This window comes from Acipenser ruthenus, chromosome 1, assembly GCF_902713425.1.
Source record: "Acipenser ruthenus chromosome 1, fAciRut3.2 maternal haplotype, whole genome shotgun sequence".
NCBI classification, from domain to species: Eukaryota; Metazoa; Chordata; class Actinopteri; order Acipenseriformes; family Acipenseridae; genus Acipenser; species Acipenser ruthenus.
This window is the reverse complement of record NC_081189.1, coordinates 5,713,774-5,738,659: the sequence shown is the minus strand read 5'-3', so window position 1 is coordinate 5,738,659 and position 24,886 is coordinate 5,713,774. Positions and strand designations below refer to the sequence as shown.

Here is a 24,886-nt window from a genome sequence, read left to right as displayed (position 1 = left end):
ATGTGGTGGAGATTTCAAGCACAAAACTTTTTATATTGGGACCTGAACATTTTTATACATGTTATGGTCATGTTACTGAACATTTTTATACAAACTTTAAACAGTGCCAATTCGTTTTTAACTGGCACTAAGGCTGGACTGTGTAGCTCCTGGATTATTATTATTATTATTTGTTTATTTATTTAGCAGACGCCTTTATCCGAGGCGACTTACAGAGACGAGGGTGTGTGAACTATGTATCAGCTGCAGAGTCACTTACAATTACATCTCACCCGAAAGACAGAGCACAAGGAGGTTAAGTGACTTGCTCCGGGTCACACAATGGGTCAGTGGCTGAGGTGGGATTTGAACTGGGCACTTCCTGGTTACAAGACCTTTTCTTTAACCACTAGACCACACAGCCTGGATATAAGATGATGAATGCCATGATCTTGCAGCACAAGCATTCAAAAAACATGGGCGCACACAAAAGCATGACATGGATTCACCACATTACAGATAGATTTCTATAATCATATGGGCAGAACCGCGTAAAATAGGCACATACTCCTCTGAAACCCACTCCAAAATAACAGGAATACATGTAATAAACTGTATGCAGTAATCCCATGTAGTAAACGACACTCATACACATTCTTTCACGTTTCAAGATGTCTTTCTCAAAGCCTCTAAAAAGCATTCAGCTTTTCATTCACGCTGGAACAAAAGCTTATTAAAAAAGTTGGCTCAGATCATTCCATGCATGATTATGATTAATTTCTTTATTTTTTATTTTACTGAATTCAACATTTAACCAGGAAAGCGAATATAATGCTTTGCTTGAGGGGTGTTTGATAAGACACGTGAAACAGAGGGACATGTTTATAAAAGAGGTTAGAGGATGTTTTGAAACTAAAGAAAAAAATGATTTGGAGTTAACAAGACTAACACCGCTCTCCTCCTAAAGTTTCCTTCACCAGCCTCGTAATTAAATTTTCATATTATTTTATTTGATGTTATTCTTGTTTAACAACTTGTTTTTTTATTTATCCATCTGCTGCTTATCTTCTAGCACTAATTTACATTAATAAGTGCAGGAGCTGCAGCACAGCACATTAACTTTTTAATAAACCTGTTCACTTTTGAATGCTTGTGAGGCTTATAATTTCAGAACGCCTTGCTGGACTGATCTGAAAATGTGTACGCAGATTCATAACAGTGGAGGAAGGAAACAGGCACAATTACACAGTAATCACGTGTGAGTGCACATTTGGGTGATTTCTTTTAATTAGCTTATTTTTTTCCATTCAGTTGTGAAAGGATGAAGTTGTATGCTGGATACAAAAAGTCTCACTTTTTTTCATGAAGAAAAAAGACTTAGCTTTTTCAACAAGAATATCAAAAACTCTTAACTTATAAGAAAGTAGACAAACACTTTAAATAGTTTGATTAAGACATTAGCCTAAACCTTTGAATAGTATATTAAAAGCCACTCATATTTTAAGTATTATTAATAATTGTCTGCAGAATTTTCAATATGATACAATATTACTGAGAAAAAAAACCTTGCGAGTAAAATTAAATCTGTACCTGATGCAGACACTAGCTTTAAATTAAAATGTTTCTCTTCTTAACTTAACTTAGTTTCTTACCATTTTTACTTTATAATCTAAAACATGGGTGAAATTCAAACATGACCATGAATGGTTGTTCGCCCTAACAAGTAACACACCAGTGTCAGAGAGTTCAAATGCAGTGCAAAAACAACAACGGCAGGCTAGTCCTTCATTGAACTAGCAGAGCACCTGAACCCCAGCCTCTGAATCACACACCCTGCTGCGTCAAGCTTGCATTCCCACTTCACTGAGCTGCAGAGCCTGGACCCTTTTATTTATTACCTTCTACTTGGGTACTACTTGTGTGCTAAAGACTCGAGTCAGTTGGAAATGAAATGGGATTGTCAGATATGATGTTCCAAAGGGACAGAAACATAAAGTGTCAGATTAATGGTCATTTCCCCACTCTTTTCATATCCCATTATTTTAAAACAAAATCCTTTAAAAAATGCCATCCAGAACCATATGCATTTCATACCTTACATTTTTGTTCCGGGGATAAAAGTTTGTCGTATATTATGCTACAAAACATCCTCTGGAACTGAGCTGTCCAACTATTTTGTCTAAACGAGCCATACCAGGGAGTTCTTACACAACCATACAAAACATATCACTAAAACGTGTCAGTAGTTTTCTGCTCATTAAAGCATAACCTCAATGTGATACTAATAGCCATATTGTGGAGCTCAGTAAGCATTTATGGCTCAAGAGCCATCAGTTACATATTGTGTTTACAACCCAGCACCAAAGACCAGCCTATTCTGCATGTACAGTACATTATCTATAATGCTGTGTTTGGTACAAGGATAGTGGTCTAGTTACATAAATATAATACTCAACGGATTGTCTCTAACATACAAATATATATGTTTGTATGTATGTATATAACATGTGTGCATTGGGGGGGAGGTAATTACAGTTAAAAATAGTACAAGGCCTTTTACAGTTTAAACCATAATTACATTTTGTGGAATATAAAGGGTGTGTCTTTGTTAGGAACCACTAGAAAAAAAATGCAGGATTGGCATTTCTGTGTATAAGAACTGATAGGGGAAGAGGATGGATAGAGAAGATTGTAAAATTTGAAATAGGGTCCTTTTTCTCAATCATAGCCGTCTTGAAAGAGGAATCACTTAGTGCGTGGCGAGATGCTAATAAAATTACCACACCCTGTTAATACCCAATTCACACAAATCAAGGATAAAACATATCTAAAAATATACCCCTAACATTTCATTTTTAGATGCAGATTATATACTGGATAAGAAAAAAAATCAAGTTTTATTCCTCCTATTTTACTGTCTTAATGTTTGTCAGTACATACTGAACCTGTCCAGACCAAGGAATAAAGTCCACTGTGATTCTATCTGGATAATCTTCTTGTGCCTATTTATTACCATAACACGCATGCACCTTGAGATGGGAATTTCTAATTAACTGGTCATCTGTCTAACAAGTGACCTTGCAAGGCATTGAAACTGGAAAATGTTCCCTGCAGATGGGTGTAATTAAATGTTAAATTTGTAAGGCGGGACTTCAATAGCCTCTGTCAGATAAATACTGTATACAGGCTTCCTACTCTGTATCATACATCTGACATCTGTGAAGAAACACTGAAGACGAACAAAGCTCTGATTTTAATGATCACTTTTAAATATAATGAAGTCAATGCTCATGGCGGTAAGCACATGGGTGAAGCAGCTGCCACCTGGCTTTCGCATGCCCACTTCACGCACAAGCACTCTTTAATAAAGAACAGGAGGGAAAGTTCATCACACTCAGTGCATCAATCAAAAAACAAACAAACAAACAAACAGGGACAAGGATTTATAACGCATTTTAGAAAGCGAACAATCAGTTAAACACATTCCACTGTGATTATCTATCTATTCAGGCGAACTTGCAATCCCTCCATTACAAGACCCAGGTGGCTAAGCCAAGTCCAAATACAGGGAGATCTTCATTGACTGACTACAGAGTAGGGATGATAATAGTTTAGGGTTTAAACATTTTCCTAATGGAACTATTGTTAAAGATATGCATGTTAAGGGTATCAGCTGTACTGTTTATACAGTAGGATGTGTACACTTATTTTTTTATATGTATTGTCTTTTCCATATACACATTAATGCTGTTGTGTATCATTAAAAGTACAGGTTACAGGCATGTCCAATTCCCATGTGACCTTGTTTAAACGTATAGTAAATAAAAAATAATCTCACATCCCTACCAGAGTGCTCTGTTTATAAGGAGATGGGAACTATAAGGAAGTTTACTCTAGTAAGAAAGATATTGTCCAAGGTATAGTAGGATCCATTATTATTATTATTATTATTATTATTATTATTATTTTTAAAGGCTTAGATTGTAACTATATTTGGGGCAAGAATAAATGGCAGACACTATAGTCTAGAAGCTAAAGCCATAAAAACACAACTTTGTGGTCAAATTTCCGATGGAATAGTACACTGGTAATAGAAAAAACCTCAGCCGCAGTATAAAATCTAAAACTATTAATAAATACGTCATTTGGATAGCTTTAAACTGATATATAAAACAGTGGACAAAAAGGTGAACAGGGTGACTAACAAGATTGTTGGAAGAAACAGAAACTCTTCAACACTAACGCTCCTTTCAGGAATGGCTTCAAGACTTTCATTTTCACTGGAAAAACTCATTCTCTCCTCAAAGCCCGCTTTATATAGCAATACAGCATGCTTGTGACTGAGAGTGTGGCCTTACGGCTCACCAATTGCATCTCAACAAACCAATCCCTAATAAATAACTTCCAATAAATATATAGCCTGGTTCTAGGCAAACATTTCGGTATCCAAAAAAGTCCTGAAAGAATGAATGGCTTGGATCCAAATTTGCTGATACTGTAATGCATACATGAAAACAAATGTATAGTTTTTTTGTTGTATTTGGGGATATAACACTATTGACTCAAAAGTAGAAACAATAGATATTATGCAGTAAATACCTACAGTTAAAGAAAAAAAGGCTGAATACAATTATTTTAAACATATAATTTAGTTAATCAATTCATTATTACACAAGAAAACGTAAACAGATTAACACATTTGAGTTGTCCCTTTGTGTATCCATAACTGCTGGATTTAATGTATAACCAACAAATGTTGCTTGTCAGCTTTTTTTAAGGCAACCACATCTATCTTGGGAATATTGTTTGTAGCAATGAAGATTACCAAAATTCGCAGGACTAGCTATTCCCTTTCATCAAATTCTACGTGAATAAAACGTCCTTCTAAAATTCCCTGGTGCCATCCTAACCTTGTTCTTCAAGCTTCAGAGGGTTAAAGTTAACTGCTGCGTAAATGGGAACCAAAATAGTAATATAATCCAATGTAAGACTGGTCAACATTGCCTTTTAAAGTTGGTCCTAGTTCAGGCGCACCATGTGTGGCGGTTCCCCATGGATTGTTATTTTACTTCAATGGCAGGGGGGAGGAAACAGACAAAGCACAATAACCACAGTGAATATCAAAAAAGTAACCATGGTAGCGTTTGTCCACTTGTCAATGGGTACCCAGCCATTCATTTAATCATTTCACCGAATCAATATTTGAGCTTTTCAAATGTATTATTCCGGTTGTAAATCTGGGATATTTTTTGCAAAACAAACACAAAAAAAGACAAAATAAATATATATTTACTAGAGCTGTTTTTTTGTATTTATCCATGAAGCCTGAGCTGTCTAGCAAGTAGCATGAATAATATGACCAGCCGCGGGCATACCTGATATATCCAATTTAAAAAACATACAGAAAAATAGAATTATTCAAATATAAGAAATCAAATTGTATGAGTATATGTTAATCATTTTGATTAGATAACATGTTACAGCTATTGGTGAACTTGACAGCACAAAAAATAAATACATGTGTTTTGTAATATACCTTAATGTTTGTAAATAAAAAACATAGTTAGAAAATAAACGACGCGTGACAAAAAATAACATAGAAATTGAATATATATATATATTGGTGGGGGTTTTTTGTAGGTTTTTTTTTGTTTTTTTTTTGTAGGTGCCCTGTCAGATGAATGATACCTGGTTCAAATCTATTTTAAGAGTCACTTACCTGACGTTTAACTTCTCAACAACCCAGGACGAATATAAAGTGCTCCAATATCGCAGAAGATATCATCTAAGAACAGTTGGCTTACAAAAAAACATCTCCAATGTTCTGTCAAAATAAACTGTTTCAGATGCTATTGTAAAGCCCAGCGTTGAAACTCGTATTCCCAAAACGATTTCCTCATGGGCTCCTTATTATTAAACCTGTTTGCATTTATACACAAAAGCCCATCGACCAGTAAACGCTGGAATAAAATAACTGGCAACTGTATTTCTTCTGCCTTGGTGTCTCTGGTTTTGGCGCCCCTTTGCTTCTTGCTCAGTTCAAGTGAGTGATAAAATGCTTTCTTGAGACGAGCTGCCCCGCACAGCCTTGATGCTCTCCAAACACAACTATTCAGTGCTATGCCCATTGCATTGACAAGTCATGTTTAGCTCATTCATTTCATCACTTCCAAAAGCGGCTCATCTGTCCAGCCCCGTTCAGTGGCGAGCAAACAGCTCCACCCAGCGAAGACTTTTCTTTACCCATTTATTTGAGACGCGAATCGAAATTAGGTTTCTAAAAATTGACTATGGTACACCACAATAAAAAATACAGGGCCTATAGAAATATACATACCGTGTTGATTCAAGGCAAAGATATTACAATGGATATCTTTGCCTTGAATGAACACGTTATGTATATTTCCATCTTGATTCAACATGCTGGAGCAAAACAAAGAGCACCCCTACGCCCCCCCGCAGCTCAAACTTTAATCCACCTTACAGGCTTTGACATTCCTTGGACTGGTAAGCTTAACTACTGTTATAATTGATTTCGACTTTAAAGCCTTGTATTGTGTGAACTGTAAGATGTTGTGAATTTTGAGTTATTTTACTTTGGCATAGCAAAATGTCTCAAACATTTGCTGTTCTTTACCTATCATTATGTACATCGTTAGTTTTTCATGAAGTACATTAGATTCCAGTGTGGTTGGCATAGAGCAGCTCCTTAACTGATATGTGGATAACTGAATGCGAGCTGCTGCACAGGAAGTGGACCTATAGTGTGGTGCCAGGATATGTTGCTGTGCTAATATTAATAATAACTTTAGAGCCTTGCTATTAATTATGTTTCCACAATTGTAATTGCTCACCAGCACCAGTGCTACTGTCAGACCAGTACAAGGCAACACATTATTTTATGAATAGGGTAGACAGACTCAACGGCTCATTGGTCTGCATGGTTTTCACGGGCGTTCTTGTGTCAGCATGAAAGTTATGATATTTAGTGGCTGCATTGGGGAAGAAAGCATTGTGCATGGGGCGAGTCTCCCTCTAGTGGTTCACAGTAGTCACTGTGTGCAACTCTAGCTCTTGGTCAGCAGGATCTGGTTCTGATGCTACTTGGGATGTAAATGTAAAGAAAGCCTCTTAAATTCCAGTAAACCCTTACAGATGGCTTCCAAGAAATAACCATTCCACAGTTATGTACTGGAAGCTGACAGCAGAGCATAGCTCATACTGGGGACACTGATCCCACAGCAGCATGCACAGCACAGCCAATGAGAAACAATGATTCACTCATGCCAAACACAATTTCTAAGTCAAGCTAGATGCATGATGGAAATAGGATGTAACACCAGTAGCTGGCAGCAATACCAGTCCTTTAGTTGGGATGGATTAAACAAATAAAACGATTAAAGGCATTCCTTTAATGAGAAGTTATCAGTTGTCCAGCATATTAAAAAAAGTCTAAATTCTACTTTTCTAACAGATTTGTAACAGTTGGGAATTAAGATAATTGAAGTCTTGTTTTTATTTGACAAATCCTACTTTTTTAAATGTCCATAGTGGCCCTATTAGCTTCAGTACCATGTTAGACACTTAGACAAGACTCTTGCAAATGTCTGAGTGTGTGATATCTGTGGAGATGATACTAAATTTAAAGCTATTAAAAAACACATTCAACTCCAGGGCTACTTCAATCAAGTGCATTAGTGATCTTAGACCCCCCCCCCCCCCCCCAAAAAAAAGACACAAATAAGGAACCGAACGTTTCCATCACATTATTTAAGCATTTTTTCTCCCTAGTAACTGCTGGCACAAACAGACCATCTCCTTTGGAATAAAGTGTGTTTGCATTCAGGAAGAGTACATAGCAGATTCTTATCGTATCCAATGGAGAGCAGCATCTGTGAGTGACTGCCTCACACAAAGTAGCCTAGGAAACGTACTATTGAATTGAATTGGGCACGCACATCTGGGCAAGTGTCAGAATTCCAGACTGCGAAGTGTAAATATACAATATATTGTGCAGTTCTACGAGCATGACTAATTTCACAACATTGTGGTTTGCAGTAAACATTTTTGGAGGAGGCTTTCATACTTGTAGCCGGGAGGTCTTTCATAATTATTCATAACTCCTCCCCCAGTGTTGTGGGGGAAAATATTCTTTGTTTCTGCTGTAACTCCCGTTTTGAATTCCACTCGATGGCACAGCTCGTCGCGTCTCTTTTGAATATTTGGTCCAAGATTTCTGGCAGAAGAGATTTAGATATTGGCTTTAAATGTAATATTGACACTTAAATAATTATAATGCCTGAGTGCAAGAAAATACATTATGCATAACTATCAACTTCGGACTCACTAGGAGAGAGGGACATTTAAAAAAATAAAACAAAAACAGTAAAAATGACTGCTCTTTATTCAAACTAGGGTCCAATACAGCTTCCTGTCCTCTCGTTCCCCTCTCCTGCTCCAGCACCACTGTGCAAATTCAGCCAAATATATTTGGTTCAGCAGAGGCCACTGAGGTTGAGGGAAGTTACGTCAGTACGTCGCTCGGTCTGATGACGTGGCGTAGGCAAAACAAAATATAAATGGTTGTCATTATCGCCGGTTGTTATTAAAGGTATGTATTTTTTCCCTTTAGACTTGTATCGTAATACGATAGATACGTCTCCGTTGAGTTAATAAATAAATAAATAAATAAGTTAAAGTAATTGGTGGCATGTTATCTGGCTTGTTGAGTTGAAAACACCGGGAAGCACGTCACTGCTGCACAGCGGCCGTGAGGGATTTGCACCTATTTTTTTTATGCTTAGCGTTTCAGCAATGTGACGTGGTAAACTAGTTTTATTTTTATATTAATGTTGCAGTTCGCTAAGTTTGTGCTCAGATTTAGTGTAACAATATTTACTGGTGATAAACTTGCTTATTAATGCGCCATACGCTGGTGATAATGGAAAACTTACTCGGCATTGACACATCGATTCTAATGGGCAAATAGTTTAAAATGATTACGCAAATGAACAAACCGTTTTTATTTTAATTTTATTTAGTTTTGTAGGTATTTAAATGTAATCACTGTTCGATCCGCAGTTAGGAGAGTTCACGCGTTTACAGCGGCTCACGAAAACAATAATACACCTGGTCATTCAGCGACTGCTTTTAATTTTTTGCTGTTAATTTCTCATCACTTCCGCTAAGGCGTTCTAAAAAAAATAATTAAAAATAACAGTTAATTTCTCACCTGTTTAATATCCTATTGTGTGTGTGTGTTTTAAAATGATTATCAGCAGCTGTTTATGCTTTCCTCTGTATTTAGCAAGCTTACTAATGATTCAGGGGGAATGCTTTTGAAATACTGAGTGTGGAGAAGCATATTAATGTGCGGAGCACTGGTGCCTAGTACAGGTGAAGCAGTGTGCACTGATCCAGTGCTGAGAAATTAGCAGGACTGATATGTATCTTCACCTGACTTCCACATAAGTGTTAAAGCATATAAAGGAGTATTTTCAGAAGCAATGTTTGCTGGAATGCAATGATCTTAGCATTTAACAACAGGGCAAGCAATTATTCCCAGCATTCTTCAGGAGGCAACTTTTAATAGCAATATTGCTGGTAATATTATTGATCTTGAACAGCAATTTCATGGATCTTCAGCATGGTTGTGTCAGAGGTTCCTGCTGCTTCATGTCTGCTGTAGTGTAGTGAAACAGAAAACTAGTACCAAAGGATGTACTCGATTAATAATAATAAAAAAAAGGTACTGGAAAATATATTTTTATGGCTACCTGCTGTGTTGAATTTTGTGGCAAGTTTAGAACATAAAATAGTCTATCCTTGCTTTTTAAAAACCATGCTGGAATAATGATGAAAATTACATCACAGGTGGAATAGTTGCCAGCAATAACGACCCTTCTCTAACTCGCATGGCTTGGTTGGTGGCAGGCTTACTCAGTGTTTTGTGCATGGACGTTTCAAAGCTGTCAGTGATCACTTGCAATTGTGGTCATTTGTAACACCCATCGTAGGACATTAACAGTTTGGAAATTAAATATTAGGAAAATGTAGATCTGTGGTAAAGATGATTACAAATCAATTGTACCCCCCCCCCCCCAAAATACATACAGTATATATTATATTTTGTTTTACTGTATTAGGCTACATTCAAACAAAGGTGTATCGGTGTACCCAACTTTACATTCTGTAACAATTGTGTACGCATAACATTTCTACATTGAGTACTGTAGTGTCTGACATTCAAGAACAATGTATTTGAAACGCTACCAACAGTAACCAGGATGGAAACAATACCTCCTCACCATTGGAAGTTTGAACCATACAAATTGAGATGCTGATCTAATTGTCTCTTGCTTAAAACACAAGGTGTACACAGCTGTGCTACCCTAAGTTGCAATGCTATTAACTTATAGTTTTCTTTTTCGTCCCACACAAAGCAAGAATGACGGGTAAAAGCCAGCAGAGTGGTTACCAACCAGCCACAGGAGTTCAGCCAGCTAATGGAGGACGTGCCTATGTTTTTGCAAACAATCTGAATTTGGAAAATGAGTTTTCTGAAGATGATGGGGATTGCTATGAGCTGCGATCAAGAGGAAAGGAAAAAGTTCGCAGAAGCACATCCAGAGACAGATCAAATGACATTGTGTATTTGGTGAGAGACATTAAGGAGGGAGACACCTTAAATGCCATTGCTCTTCAGTATTTCTGCTCGGTAAGCCATATTTATTTTCTGTTTTGATATGTTTTTTTGTCGACATGACACTGCACCATTTCCTTACTTGCATAAAAATACTTTATGTATTTATTTTCTGTTATGATTGCATCTGGTTGCTTGGTTTTACTCTTTAAACAATAGAGTATACTACATAGGATTTTAATGAATACAAGTTACAGTTCAGAATGAGTTCTGTGTTGTATCGTTGCAACGGAAAAGTTATTCAATTAGATATCTTTCAATACTAGTATAAAACTAAATAGTTTAATAATAACATATGTGATTATATTTTGAAATATTCTCATTCTGTGAATATTTCATTAAAGAAATAATGCATGAAAAAATGCAATACAGTATTAGCATGCAAACAAGCATCCACCATGTTTAAACACAATAGCATTAAGATTTAGTACATTATTTCCAAGACCTTTTTGACCATGGGATTGCCTTGCATGTTTGAAGCTTGTCAATAGGTTACATCAGACCTAATAATTGAATACATATCGCAGAAAGTAACTATTATTTGAAAATAATTAAATACAGATTGCAGAAAGTAATTATTTGAACATATTTAAATATGGTTTATGGAAAGCAGTTATTTGAAAATAATTAAATGAGTAGTTGAAATACATTTAAATACTTTAAACTCTTCATAAATATGTAACTGTAACATACAGCAGCCTAATTGTTATCCTGCATTCTAAGCAGGTTAAGCCTTTTTAACCACTCTATTATCTTTTGGAAACTGCTGTATTTCAATTAGATTTAATTTGATCAATTCATTGAAATATTTGAATATTTTATTTCAGTGGGTAAATATCTGAAAACAATGAAGTATCTTTAACCACTGGTTTATGGCCTGTTTTGAAGTTATTGAATTGAACATGTTTAGCATTTTCCTCATCAGAACGTGGTAATTGCAAGACTTGGTACATAATTCTACATTTAGAGTAATAATTAGGTTTTAGTTTTTGATTATTCATTAACTATTTGGGAATAGTTGGACATATATATATATATATATATATATAATTTTATATTTATTTTTTCAAGTAGTGTATATATATAATATACATATTTTCAAATAGTATTTGTTTTCTGCAAAAAAAAAAAACCTAAATACTTTCAAATAATATTTGACTTTGTGAAATTAATATTTGAATATTTAAAAACTCAATTGATTTATTCAAGAATAGATGGTGTTTGCAAATAAAATATCAAATACAACTGTATTTGTCCCAGGTCTGGGTTAAATACACAATTCCTGTTGTATTTCACATTACAGGTTGCAGATATCAAGAGGGCCAACAACCTTCTTAATGAACAGGACTTTTTTGCCCTGAGGTCTTTAAAAATCCCTGTGAAAAAGTTCAGTGTCTTGACGGAGACCCACAGCCCCTCCGTGCTGAAGCAGCTCTCACCAGCTGATCACAGCACCCCAGAAGCACAGGAAGCCGAAGCCGCCTTGGACTCTTCTTCCTCGACGGAGAGCGTGGGAAACTACCTGCAGGAGGTGGACAAGGACATTGAGCAGCTGGTGAAGTCCAGTGACTCCTCCAGAGGAAGCTTGAACGAGGTGGTCTCCTCCCTTTCATCACCGCGGCAGCTCGGGGAAGCTGAACGCAGAGTATCTGTCCGCAAAGATCCTTACTATGGGGCAGATTGGGGTATGAGGTGGTGGATGGCTGTGACAATCATGCTTGTTGTTGGGATTATTACTCCTGTGTTTTACCTTCTTTACTATGAGGTTTTGATGAAAGCGGACATCAGCCATCATTTGACGTCTGAGTCGCTTGGTTCAGTTTCCGTGATCCCCACACAGCACCCGGAACTGTTAAACGTAAAATCGGGGGAAGCAGTACCTAGGGAGGTTCATGAACATTTCAACCTGAATAATCCTGTTCCTTCTCTGCACAGGGATGACACGTAGTCGGTGCTTGAAAACAGTCTCCATAAACAATTCCCTTGGACCACGTCCAGTAATGGTAGTTGTTTCTTTATAAAGGTGCAATCTTAAACATAATGGACAACAGAAAACATTTTAAATAAAAAATAAAAAATCTCTTTCAATGCATAAAATATGTACTTTACGTAGAGATATTATGGTGGGCACACCTGTGTTTTACTTTTTTTAAAACAGTTGGTATATGTATTGTAGTTGAGACTTCTCTGAAGCTGCCACTATGTTATGCTCAGGAATATACCAGTACTAAACTATTCAGGGCATTAACTTACGATCAATGAAGAGGATACTTCGTAACTTAAGTTTACTTCTTGCAATCTGCAACATTAATATTCATTGCTTTGCAGAACCCAACCATATTATAGTGCAAGCAGACATATATACTGTATTCCTTTGACTTAAGACATACTTTTTGAACAATTTTTTGCATCTCAAAAATAGCCTGCCTTAAATTTGAGTACAGTATAGTGATGCGTGTATTAAAAGACATACAAAAGACTACAAAAGACATGACTACCCGAATACACAAACAGCAACGTAACTGACTGCCAAGAAAAGACGAACAAAACGTCAGTGCCTAAATAGACAAGCAGCAACATGACTTACTGCCGAGAAAAGACGAACCAAAACATTACTGACCGATTGCCAATCATCCATGACATAGAGGCAGACATTTTCAAAAAAAGTTATTAGCTTCTAACAAGCAGTACCAGCTTGGACAGATCGGAAATGCTGATCACACCCCCGTATCCCAAGCAATACCACAGTTCACAAATTGGGAGAAAAACAGGTGTGAGTAATGAGAAGTAGCACATAACTAATACTCTGTGTGATAGCAGACTGCCTCCATATGCGTAATTGAGGTTGTAAATGCATATTTATTTGATGTTTTATTTTTTCCTCAAATTGAGGGTGGGAAATTTGGGCTGTGTCTTAAATTCAAAGGAATGCGGGGTGTGTGTAATATATAATATATATATATATATATATATGGATAGGAACTTTTGGTAAGTTCTTGAGCACTTGCAGCAATCTACACAAGTTAATGCCCTACTTTAATAAAAGCATTGACTGCTTTTCATATATGTGAAGTAATTATTATGTTAACTGCATGGTCATTAATTTTAATACATTTACAGTATGTGTGATGTTGAAATGTTCCACTAAATTAATATTTTAAAGTTTACATTTTCTGATTGAATTGTATATAGAACTGTTGAAGACTGGCTTATCTGATGGTTACAAGCAGTCATCTGTATAGGTATGTGCCTTCTCCATATGGATAAATGGGCAAGAAAAGCATTGTTAAACACAAAGAATAAATATATTTTGGTACAGTAGTATATTGATTTGGTTTCATTCTTTATTTATATGTTACTACTTTGTGTAAAGCTTGTCTCTTTTTGTGTCTCAGTTTGGGTAAGGTGACCACAATGCGAAGTTGAGCAGTTCTGGCTGCTCAAACTGTACAACATAATTTACTGTTATAGGAGACAACTAACCCACAATGTATTTAACTTATTTTGAATCACAAAAACAAAGATTGTACTCAAGCGCTGATATTAAACAGTGTTGTGTCATATATTAGGAGGCAGTGTGGTCCAGTGGTTAAAGTCCAGGGCTTGTAACCAGAAGGTCATCGGTTCAAATCCCACCCACTGACTGACTCAGTGTGTGACCCTGAGCAAGTCACTTAACCTCCTTGTGCTCCGTCCTGTGGATGAGATGTTAAATCAATGTCCTATTGTAAGTGACTGCATATAAAGCACAGTTCACAGCCTACCTCTGTAAAGCACTTTGTGATGGTGGTCCACTATGAAAGGTGCTATATAAAATAAAGATATTATTATAAGTTCTATACATGAGAAAAGATTTTAACAAATCATTAACAGTGATTAGCTAATTTTTTCATGGTTTGTCAGCTGGTAGATGTCCATGAAATATTGGTGTGTAATAGAGAATGTATTAAACGTAATATGGCAATTATATCACTTAAGATCACTAGCTTTCACTTGTTCGTCCAGCTATGAATCAGATGACATCATCACGTTGTCTCATTCTCAGTACAGTAACTACTACAAGTAGGATCCTGTTAAGGTCAAGCATAAGCAAAAACAATTACTTTTTTTCAGGCAGTGGAAATGTTTTTTTTACAACTGAAAGGCAAATGATCAGTGCCAGCTCTCATTGTTCACCCATGTCATAATAGGGACGGTCGCAAGACCTTTTGAAAGAGAACCAACACAATCCAAACACCATGTTAGATATTAGAAAGGAAAGCAAGACACCGCTTCAATCTGTAGCATTTTATTCTGCCTATTTGCAAACATATAAAAACTCAAATTGTGTTTTCCAAATTGACACCACTGGCTTCAGCAAAACTCAAGTTTTCAAAAAAAATGCCATTTATATTAAAATAAAAATTGCATAGTTTATTTCAATCAGATATAAAGTATCCATAGCCAGACTGCCACATTTATGTCTTATGGATCCCATGTGTGGGGTACCAGTCCGCCTCTGTAAGTGCATTAAGTAACATATTTACACAGCAGGTACTGCCATAGAATACTATTTGAGTTTAAAGTGAAGGTCCATTGAGTGGCTATACCACAAAGCACACCATTTTGCAAAGACATTACCTGCAAAGTTCATATACCTGCAGAGTGTTCAGAGAGATCTAATGCACCCTGGCTGTCTATTAAGAGTATCAATTTAAAGATAACCACGCAAAAGCAGGGAGTTCCAATGAATCCTCACACCTCTTATACAGAGATATACAAATATGCACAGATGTTAACAATAAGTGTTTTTAAATATCTATAATATGCTATTAAATTATTAGAGGTAGAATGTTTGAAAACTGACTTGTGGGCTGAGCTTGCTAGACAACACAAGTTACAGTAATTGTATTAACCTGTTTTACTTAGTGAGCATGGCCTATTCATATTTCAAGTACTGTAGGATATGAAGTTTTTCCCCAAATTACTCTGAAGATTTACATGATTTTTATAACAGATACATAATCTGGAGAAATGAACCATACCTTTCAATCCGTGCAAATGTAGTTTTAAATAAACAGGAATATCATGACGTGGACATTTTTTCATTAGCAATTGTAAACGAAGCCATTTTGTACAGGGTCACAATTTCCATTGTGTACAAACATGCAAAACTCCCTAGTTAAACATACCCAGAACCCTACCTCATGGAAATGGAATTCTAGAAAGCAGGCTTTTCACTGGTGCTGCGTGGCTGATTGTATGGGTTGCAGTGGGGCTCATTTGTACAGAAATGCTTCTTATTGAATGACACCAGTCATACTCTCAATAGCAAAACCGCACAGGTTGTTTTTTATGTTGATATTTATCATCATATCATAAAATAACCATTCATTCACTGAGAAGTGCCTGCAGCTGTTGTATGCAATAAGATGTAAATGCACAGTACAGTTAGTAAGTTGCTTCATCAACGTTGTCATCACTGCCCCCGCCAAAGTCATCCCCATCTTCAAAGTATGAAGCAATGTAGTCATTTTCCTATGCATAGAAAAAAAAACTGAATCAGTATATTTGTATATTCTGTTCTGTTCCAGCAGCAAGAGAAATGGCAAAATAGAGTAGGCTTCAACTCCCAGCAGTGTTTACAAGAATCTCATTACTTTGGTTTAATTTGTATTCACACATACAGCTCAGGAATCAAAAAACAATACACTTCACAACTTTCACTAGGAAGTGTCTGCCTAAAGAAGCATTATACTGTAGACACATGCTCCCTTCTGGAATAACAATGCTATCTCCCTGCTCATTGCAATCAGAATGATCTGCAATATTTGTTTTATTTAATTTTTCTTATGGCAAATGAGTGAAAATGGAACTCTTTCAGTTTTATTCCCCTGTTGATTTATGACCAAAACAATAAGGATTATATTGCTGCGATACATACAACACAACATACAATAAAGGCAAAGTAACATGTTTATTGTAAACCATGCAGTGTGTTCTGTAAGCCTTAAATACAGCGGGAGAAGAGTTTGAGTGAACTGAACTTCTGTTACATAGCTTTTTTATTCCTTTGAACCATTTTTGCCGCATGCCCAAGCCCTCACACCCCCAATAGGTTAAACATTCTTATTCCTGTCTTGTGTTTGCTGACCAACTGTATATGAGACATCAATGGGAACCTGTACCACACTGTCATTATTAGAAATACAATTAAAAGGCTGGTGAGAAAGTAGATGGGGGGGAAAAAAACAACCTAAAAGCTAACATTACAGGCTTCTTGCACTGTGGTTACTTTATAACACACAAACATTTCCGTTAGTAGTGTATCTGTTTTAAATTGCAATACAATATTGAAAGGGAAGACAATTACCTCCTCAAACTCCTCCTCATCATACTCCTCCTCTGCTGCTTCTTCCTCCTCCTCCTCCTCTTCTGGTTTCTTCTTCTCTTCTCCTTCACCATCAGACTTCCCTTCTTCATCCTTCTTTTCCAGCTCCTAGAACAGATTTAGACCAGTATATTTGATCTCGATCCTTTAGAGTGATAACCAATTCACACCTAAAAAACTTTATTTTTCAAAATCATTACACCCCCAAGATACTGTAGGCTTTGTGCACCCCATTTATAGAACTTAACAGAGGTTGTGGTCAATTGTCAGTAGGTCTTGATTCGAAAAATTTTGTGAAGTGCAATTCATGTTTTAACAGATCACAACAAAAGTAACAATATCTATGCACACATTTATACCATGGCACTTACCTCCAATTTACTAACAATGTCCACTTTTTCTTTACTTGGTGCAATTTTTGGTTTTGTTTTAACATCTGTAAAGGAGAAATCAGAGTTTCATGTTCCATGAGGTAAAATAAATGGAACTATAATGGAACACTGAAATACAGTTCAGATTGCCAGTATGTAGGGAGAGGGACTGCCAATACAGTGTGTATCTTTCAATATGTGTGTGTGTCTCTCTCTCTCTCTCTCTCTCTCTCTCTCTCTCTCTCTCTCTCTCTCTCTCTCTCTCTCTCTCTCTCTCTCTCTCTCTCTCTCTCTCTCTCTAATATATATATATATATATATATATATATATATATATATATATATATATATATATACACAGTGCCTTGGGAAAGTATTCGGCCCCCTTGAACTTTGCGACCTTTTGCCACATTTCAGGCTTCAAACATAAAGATATGAAACTGTAATTTTTTGTGAAGAATCAACAACAAGTGGGACACAATCATGAAGTGGAACGAAATTTATTGGATATTTCAAACTTTTTTAACAAATAAAAAACTGAAAAATTGGGCGTGCAAAATTATTCAGCCCCCTTAAGTTAATACTTTGTAGCGCCACCTTTTGCTGCGATTACAGCTGTAAGTCGCTTGGGGTATGTCTCTATCAGTTTTGCACATCGAGAGACTGAAATTTTTGCCCATTCCTCCTTGCAAAACAGCTCGAGCTCAGTGAGGTTGGATGGAGAGCATTTGTGAACAGCAGTTTTCAGTTCTTTCCACAGATTCTCGATTGTATTCAGGTCTGGACTTTGACTTGGCCATTCTAACACCTGGATATGTTTATTTGTGAACCATTCCATTGTAGATTTTGCTTTATGTTTTGGATCATTGTCTTGTTGGAAGACAAATCTCCGTCCCAGTCTCAGGTCTTTTGCAGACTCCATCAGGTTTTCTTCCAGAATGGTCCTGTATTTGGCTCCATCCATCTTCCCATCAATTTTAACCATCTTCCCTGTCCCTGCTGAAGAAAAGCAGGCCCAAACCATGATGCTGCCACCACCATGTTTGACAGTGGGGATGGTGTGTTCAGGGTGATGAGCTGTGTTGCTTTTACGCCAAACATAACGTTTTGCATTGTTGCCAAAAAGTTCGATTTTGGTTTCATCTGACCAGAGCACCTTCTTCCACATGTTTGGTGTGTCTCCCAGGTGGCTTGTGGCAAACTGTAAACGACACTTTTTATGGATATCTTTAAGAAATGGCTTTCTTCTTGCCACTCTTCCATAAAGGCCAGATTTGTGCAGTATACGACTGATTGTTGTCCTATGGACAGAGTCTCCCACCTCAGCTGTAGATCTCTGCAGTTCATCCAGAGTGATCATGGGCCTCTTGGCTGCATCTCTGATCAGTCTTCTCCTTGTATGAGCTGAAAGTTTAGAGGGACGGCCAGGTCTTGGTAGATTTGCAGTGGTCTGATACTCCTTCCATTTCAATATTATCGCTTGCACAGTGCTCCTTGGGATGTTTAAAGCTTGGGAAATCTTTTTGTATCCAAATCCGGCTTTAAACTTCTCCACAACAGTATCTCGGACCTGCCTGGTGTGTTCCTTGTTCTTCATGATGCTCTCTGCGCTTTAAACGGACCTCTGAGACTATCACAGTGCAGGTGCATTTATACGGAGACTTGATTACACACAGGTGGATTCTATTTATCATCATTAGTCATTTAGGTCAACATTGGATCATTCAGAGATCCTCACTGAACTTCTGGAGAGAGTTTGCTGCACTGAAAGTAAAGGGACTGAATAATTTTGCACGCCCAATTTTTCAGTTTTTTATTTGTTAAAAAAGTTTGAAATATCCAATAAATTTCGTTCCACTTCATGATTGTGTCCCACTTGTTGTTGATTCTTCACAAAAAATTACAGTTTCATATCTTTATGTTTGAAGCCTGAAATGTGGCAAAAGGTCGCAAAGTTCAAGGGGGCCGAATACTTTCGCAAGGCACTGTATATATATAGAATAAAGATACATTTAGTTAAGGGAATTCCAGCAAAATACCAGTTTTATAATCGGTCATTACTAGTGTGTTTTAATTGATATAGAAATTCTAATATGCTACGTTCACCTCAGGTTTATGTTTTCTGTAAAATTATTAGTATTGTTTTGTTCTATTTTTTTACTTACTGGATATCTTTTTCTTTTTTCTTATGGGCATCAGCTCTCTTGGGAGTCGTCTCCAATCTGCACGACATGAGTGACAAAATGGCGTGAAAGTTTTTTGTTCTTCTTTAATATAATGTGAAGGCACGATCTCAAGGCCTGTTGCCTGTATTGTTGATGGTCAGAGGATTCTGTGCCACTGAAACGGTCAACTTTAACACGGAAACACCTACAATGGAACTTGACTGCAATATAAGGCTATGAGAGTGTGGAGGCAGCAGATTTGTAAAATTGGTGCCATAAATGGGTTAGTGTTTCTTTTGCAATATACACGATAACTCAATCAATAGAAACATTGAATAAAGATGTGTACTAACTGTGAAGCCAATATGTCAGTGTTAAGTCTTTATCACCTGAACGATACCAATATACAGTCAGCACTCACATATCCGACTCTATATAATGTTAACTTCAGTGACCGTTAAAAAAGAGTGCCATGCATATCTGATTATTTCATTTTGGCCCGTTTCAACCCTTGTCCATTTTTCAGGGAACACAAAAAAGATACAATGTCAAATACACAGCTAACAGGACTGTGTTTCCAAATAAATAGGCTTCCATTTAGATGTACTGTAGTTGGTTACAGTATTTTAATTCAGAACGATATGATTCTGAAAATATCAGATTTACAAGTTTCAAACCAGGTGTTCAAATCATTAAAACAGCTCATCCAATGAGTCAAGGTCAGCTCTGATTTACCTGGTGTCCATGTGCTGGCCATCTCTTTATTATATTCCTGCAAATACTTTTCTTTGTATCTTGCAACATCTATGGGAAACAAAAAAGGGTACAGCAGAAGATAATTTTGTTTATTCATAATTTACAGATACAGTAGGTAATAACCATGGTCAAAATTTAAAAATGGAGTGCTTCTGCAATCTTTGTTAAACATATTGAAACTTGATACTTGCTAAATGAAAAACGTTTTCTAATCCACTGATGTACTGCTGCTTTGTTCTGTTAGTGCTCTCAGGTGTTTAGGCTTGAGTGGTAGCTAGTTTTGTGAGACCCTCAAGTTTCAAGGCTTCAGTGCAGTGTGACCATTACATACTGTAATAGACAAAACAATCATATATTTGGTATTTAATGTGTTGGTTTGCCTGGAGTATTCATGAACTCAATAGACAGATAGCAGTGCATTAAGTATTGTATTGTGTTGTTTGAACGCCTCCAGCCTGGGATGATTGCAAATTGTTTAGCAGTTGCTAAATGATTCAGTGTTTTGTAATGTGAGAGGTTCATTTCAACTCATAATACAAGTACAGTCGCTTGTAGAAAACTGTCATTTCTATGCAATTTCTTTGACCGACTGAATCTTCGTGATATGTAAAACTATGAAACTATTCCTTGTCTATACACTTCAAGATAGACAGACAGCACCGATCAATGAAAACCAAGCTTAGTTTTTGCTTGCATGGCAAAACTAACAGCGCTAAACCATAATGATGCATCTTACAGATACAGTCTTCAGATGCAATTTACACTCACCTTTCTTCACACTCGGAAAATCCATATGGTAAGGTAACGATTGCATAGTTTCTTTTAACTCATGTTTTAAGGCCAGCATATAATCTTCATCCTCTCCTGTTTTCAAAGGCAATGGTTTGTAATCTGTTGGCTGTAACAAAAACTGACTTTAATTTGTGGTTTGCATTCAGTAAAAATACATGTTAATAGAGGTTTATTTTGGATGCCAAATGGCTAATGTTAAGAGTGATACAAGAGGTCCCCTGAGTGGCTCATTCAGTTAAAGCGCTGCCTCTGGGAGTGCAGGATGAGTCACACAGCTTGGACGGCACCAGTCCATATCCAGGCTGTGCAAAGAGGCAGAGCTTTGCTGGGGACCCCGAAGGGGGCGTCACATTGGCTCTGACGCTTCCGGGGTGGGGGGTGGGAAACTGGCAGGGATTGCTTCTCCTCATCACGCAACAGCGAACCCTACTGGTTAGACACTGAGCACATTCAGAGTGGATAAAAAGCAGGGCTGATCTCTGTTCTCCAGGATCGGTAGCCCGCCCACCTCTGCTCTGACTTTAGGCTTGTGAGATCGGAGGATCTCACATGCCCTAAGAACATCTGTGCTATGATGGGAATCGCTGCAGTGAGGAGAAAAAACACAATTGGACATTGCAAATTGGGGGAAAATAAATAAAAAATGTATGTTACCTCTTTTTATTAGCAGTTTGGAATATATGTTCTTTGCTTGTTTATTTTTCTATTACACCAACATTAAATATATTTTGCTTCCTTACATCACATTACAACCTATGCTGTAGAAGAACGTAGTGGCCGTCTCATTTATAGTGGTCTCATTCAAGCTAGATTGCTCCTTCGAAAATGTTTGCGACTGGTTTTCATTAACCTAAAACTAAGAACTGTACCTTAATAAAGCAGAACCAGTATTATACAATATTTACCAACTTTAACTGTAATCTATGGAAATGCATAGAGCAGAGCCTTTGGGCCTACAGATATCGAGAGGGTAACCTGGAAAGGAATAAGCAACAGTCCCCACAAGGTAATAGTTCAGTACTCACAGGGTATACCTGCCGTGGCTGATACGCAACATCTGGTAGAGCTTCACCCCTGCCCAGGCCAAGCGCCTCGATGTTAAAGGTAAATGAGGCACGTCCCCGACCTCTTCCTGCCATCACGGCTCTGGAACAAACCCCTCGCTTGTGCTGTGGGTCGCTTTATTGGCAGGTTATAATGGCAAAGACTTTTTCTTGCAATGGTCATCAAAATGGGCAATTCTTTACAACTTTCAAGACACATTCTCACCATGTTGGGGATGAGTTACAAAGGTATCCTTCTCAAATCACATGTGGGCGAAATATCATATCACCCATAACTACTAAACATGCAGTAGTGCTGAATTGAAAAACACTAAAAGAAACTACAATTCAATGACAGTTTTCTGACTAGTGTAATGTGATATTACACACACAAACACACACACACACACACACACACACACACACACACACACACATTTAAAAAATAATCAGCTCTGGAACCAAATACTATATTAATTAGTAATATGTAATATAACACAATAGAACTTCACCACCACCACCACTTTTGAAATGGTAAAGGTGTTTGGGGGTATTCAGCCCCCTCACTATACAAAAGTGCAGCTACTCCTCTCCAAACTGTTGTTCACACTAAAACTTAAGTATTGAATTAACATATAATAAAATCAGATGCCATAACAAAACTATAAAGCCCTGCAGCCTATGTGCATCTTTTGACAAGTTCCATCTTTGAACATCAATGTGAACAGGAGTATACAGGCTGCAGTAGTGCACAAGATTCATGCTGAACTTCAGGTAACATGTTATGTGGGAAGCGCACTTTATGCAGTCCGACAAATCATCATAACCGGTCACTGTTGACCGTCCAACTCTTGATTTTGTGATGGCTGACTCAGGAAATCAGAGGGGACATTTAATCTGCCAATAGGATGCAATAGTCCCACCTCGGTCAACTTTGTTAAACGGAGGACTGTAAACTGCTCACTAAACCAAAAACTTTAGTTCTGTACTTTGGTTACAACAAACCTTTTTTAGGGTGACCATACAAAAATAATTAATTGACAAATAGCATAGACCATCCTCTACTTAGATGCATCTCAATTTTATCATGTGCCCCATTGATTGTTACAGCTCAGATACGTGTTTACTAAAACACATGTTTGTAAACACATGAGACTAGTAAAACAGAACTACTGGTGACGCTGACAGAACGTTACCAGCACACCGAAGTCCAAATTATGACACCACAAAATATCAATACTTACAGTATGGCCGCACGGCTTGGGGAATATGAGAATGTTTTATTCAAGACTCTTAGGATACAATGAGAGTGACGTATTAACTAAAACTTTGAAAAAAATACATCAGCAACGGTTGCAGTACTTTCCTGAATAACACTGAAGAGCTAATCAGGCGTCAGCGTTTTGAGTTTCATTTTTTCAATACTCGTGTCAACATATACAAAAATAAACATACAAACCAAACGCCAGTGCATTCATTTTAATCTGCAATAATAACAATGTAAATAAATCTCACATGAAAGAGACTTATCCTAACCTGGTTGACACAGTATTACTTGAAAACGCTGGTTCACGGCTACACTGCTACTGCACTCAGGTACATTCGTAACCACGCTGCCTCCGCTTGCTTGCTTGCTAGCTGGAGATTCCACAGCGCACGCGCAGTAGCAAAGGGCGTGATATTCTAGTCACCGGCTGTTTCCCTGGTGACGTCGGTATGAAACCAAATTGTACTCAACACTTAACAACCATATTCAGAAAAATACGATGAAACATTCATTATCTATGTGCTGTCACGGGGAAGTTAATAGATGAGCCTTTAATCAAATTGGGACTCAAAAATGGATTCTGGAATTTCCAGTCAATAGAAATTGTATTGGTTTTAAGATGAACCTTTTCAGCCTTGTCATCATTTTTTTTTCTCTGAATCTAATTAATCTGTATCCACAGTTCAAAGCAATATTTGATCCTCTTTCCCTACATTGCTGACTGCCAATGTGACATGTGTGGTGCCTGTTTTAGAAGTTACCATTGCAGAAACCCATTTTTGGTCAGCTAATGATTCTTTTATTCAGAGTAATAGGCTTGTATTGTATATATTAACATCAAAGATGCAATACAATAACTTGTATTTTAAATTATTGCTGAATATGCTGGGAGTATCATGTGCTCAATGGTTCATAAAAGCAAAAACATATTTTTTCCCATTAATTTAATATCTTGTTATACTTGGCCTGCAAAATGTCTAAAATGTTAACATTCATGAGTCTCATAACAATGGAGACCTCAAGGATGAAGGCAGACAGAAGATTATTCATTTGTACCCAGCTGCAGAACAAGATGACCTGACATCACCCACAATAGGTTCTGTCAGTAATGTATGGAATTATGATAGATTTCTAAAATGAGACACATGTCACGGAAATAATCTCTGACAAAGCATATACTGAAAAAGAGGCTCACCTTTCTATTTTTAACCAGCAAAATGTAACATTTGTGACATATAATACAAATGTTGCTTGAGTGAATGTGTATGCACGTGTGACATGGTCACTCATTGCAATAGTATTATATAAGATAAGGTGGGTTACTATCATTATAAAAGGAGAGATTTCCACTGGTATGTGTTGCTCTACAGTTATATACAGGGTAAACTACTTAACCCGAATGCACATAATGATTAAAAAAAGGAACCTGCTTTTCTTTTTT

The 24,886-nt window shown here is 37.0% G+C and overlaps 3 protein-coding genes across 9 annotated transcripts in view; 1 reads left to right on the top strand and 2 right to left on the bottom strand.

Annotated features, from left to right (window-relative positions):
* The window catches only part of LOC117404042 (adhesion G-protein coupled receptor V1-like), a 190,136-nt gene extending 184,045 nt beyond the window's left edge, over positions 1 to 6,091 (bottom strand). Inside the window, exon 1 of the mRNA XM_058985404.1 lies at positions 5,699 to 6,091. The gene's annotated coding sequence lies outside the window, so the exon portion shown is untranslated. The remainder of the gene's footprint in view (positions 1 to 5,698) is intronic.
* Positions 6,092 to 8,458: 2,367 nt separating this feature from the next.
* Positions 8,459 to 14,002, top strand: LOC117403593 (lysM and putative peptidoglycan-binding domain-containing protein 3-like). 3 transcript variants are annotated; one of them, XM_034925917.2, is made up of 3 exons: positions 8,459 to 8,590; positions 10,422 to 10,696; positions 11,985 to 14,002. In XM_034925917.2, exons 2-3 carry the CDS (start codon positions 10,427 to 10,429, stop codon positions 12,627 to 12,629), a joined length of 915 nt encoding a protein of 304 aa, XP_034781808.2. In that variant the 5' UTR covers positions 8,459 to 8,590; positions 10,422 to 10,426; the 3' UTR covers positions 12,630 to 14,002. The 3 variants fall into 3 exon arrangements, with proteins under 3 accessions (XP_034781808.2, XP_058841296.1, XP_058841259.1); XM_058985313.1 differs by having other exon boundaries at positions 8,469 to 8,590; positions 10,426 to 10,696; XM_058985276.1 differs by lacking the exon at positions 8,459 to 8,590 and adding an exon at positions 8,619 to 8,803.
* A 951-nt stretch (positions 14,003 to 14,953) lies between these two features.
* Positions 14,954 to 23,842, bottom strand: LOC117404118 (DNA-directed RNA polymerase III subunit RPC7-like). 5 transcript variants are annotated; one of them, XM_058985143.1, is made up of 9 exons: positions 23,715 to 23,839; positions 23,423 to 23,470; positions 22,161 to 22,314; positions 21,112 to 21,241; positions 20,323 to 20,391; positions 19,588 to 19,644; positions 17,423 to 17,487; positions 17,034 to 17,159; positions 14,954 to 16,198 (listed from the first exon to the last, which is right to left on the bottom strand). In XM_058985143.1, the coding sequence occupies exons 3-9, from the start codon at positions 22,272 to 22,274 to the stop codon at positions 16,112 to 16,114; spliced, it is 648 nt and encodes a 215-aa protein (XP_058841126.1). In that variant the 5' UTR covers positions 22,275 to 22,314; positions 23,423 to 23,470; positions 23,715 to 23,839; the 3' UTR covers positions 14,954 to 16,111. The 5 variants fall into 5 exon arrangements, with proteins under 5 accessions (XP_058841126.1, XP_058841165.1, XP_058841086.1 ...); XM_058985182.1 differs by having other exon boundaries at positions 22,161 to 22,304; XM_058985103.1 differs by lacking the exon at positions 23,423 to 23,470 and having other exon boundaries at positions 22,161 to 22,304; positions 23,715 to 23,842.
* Between the last annotated feature and the right edge of the window lie 1,044 nt (positions 23,843 to 24,886).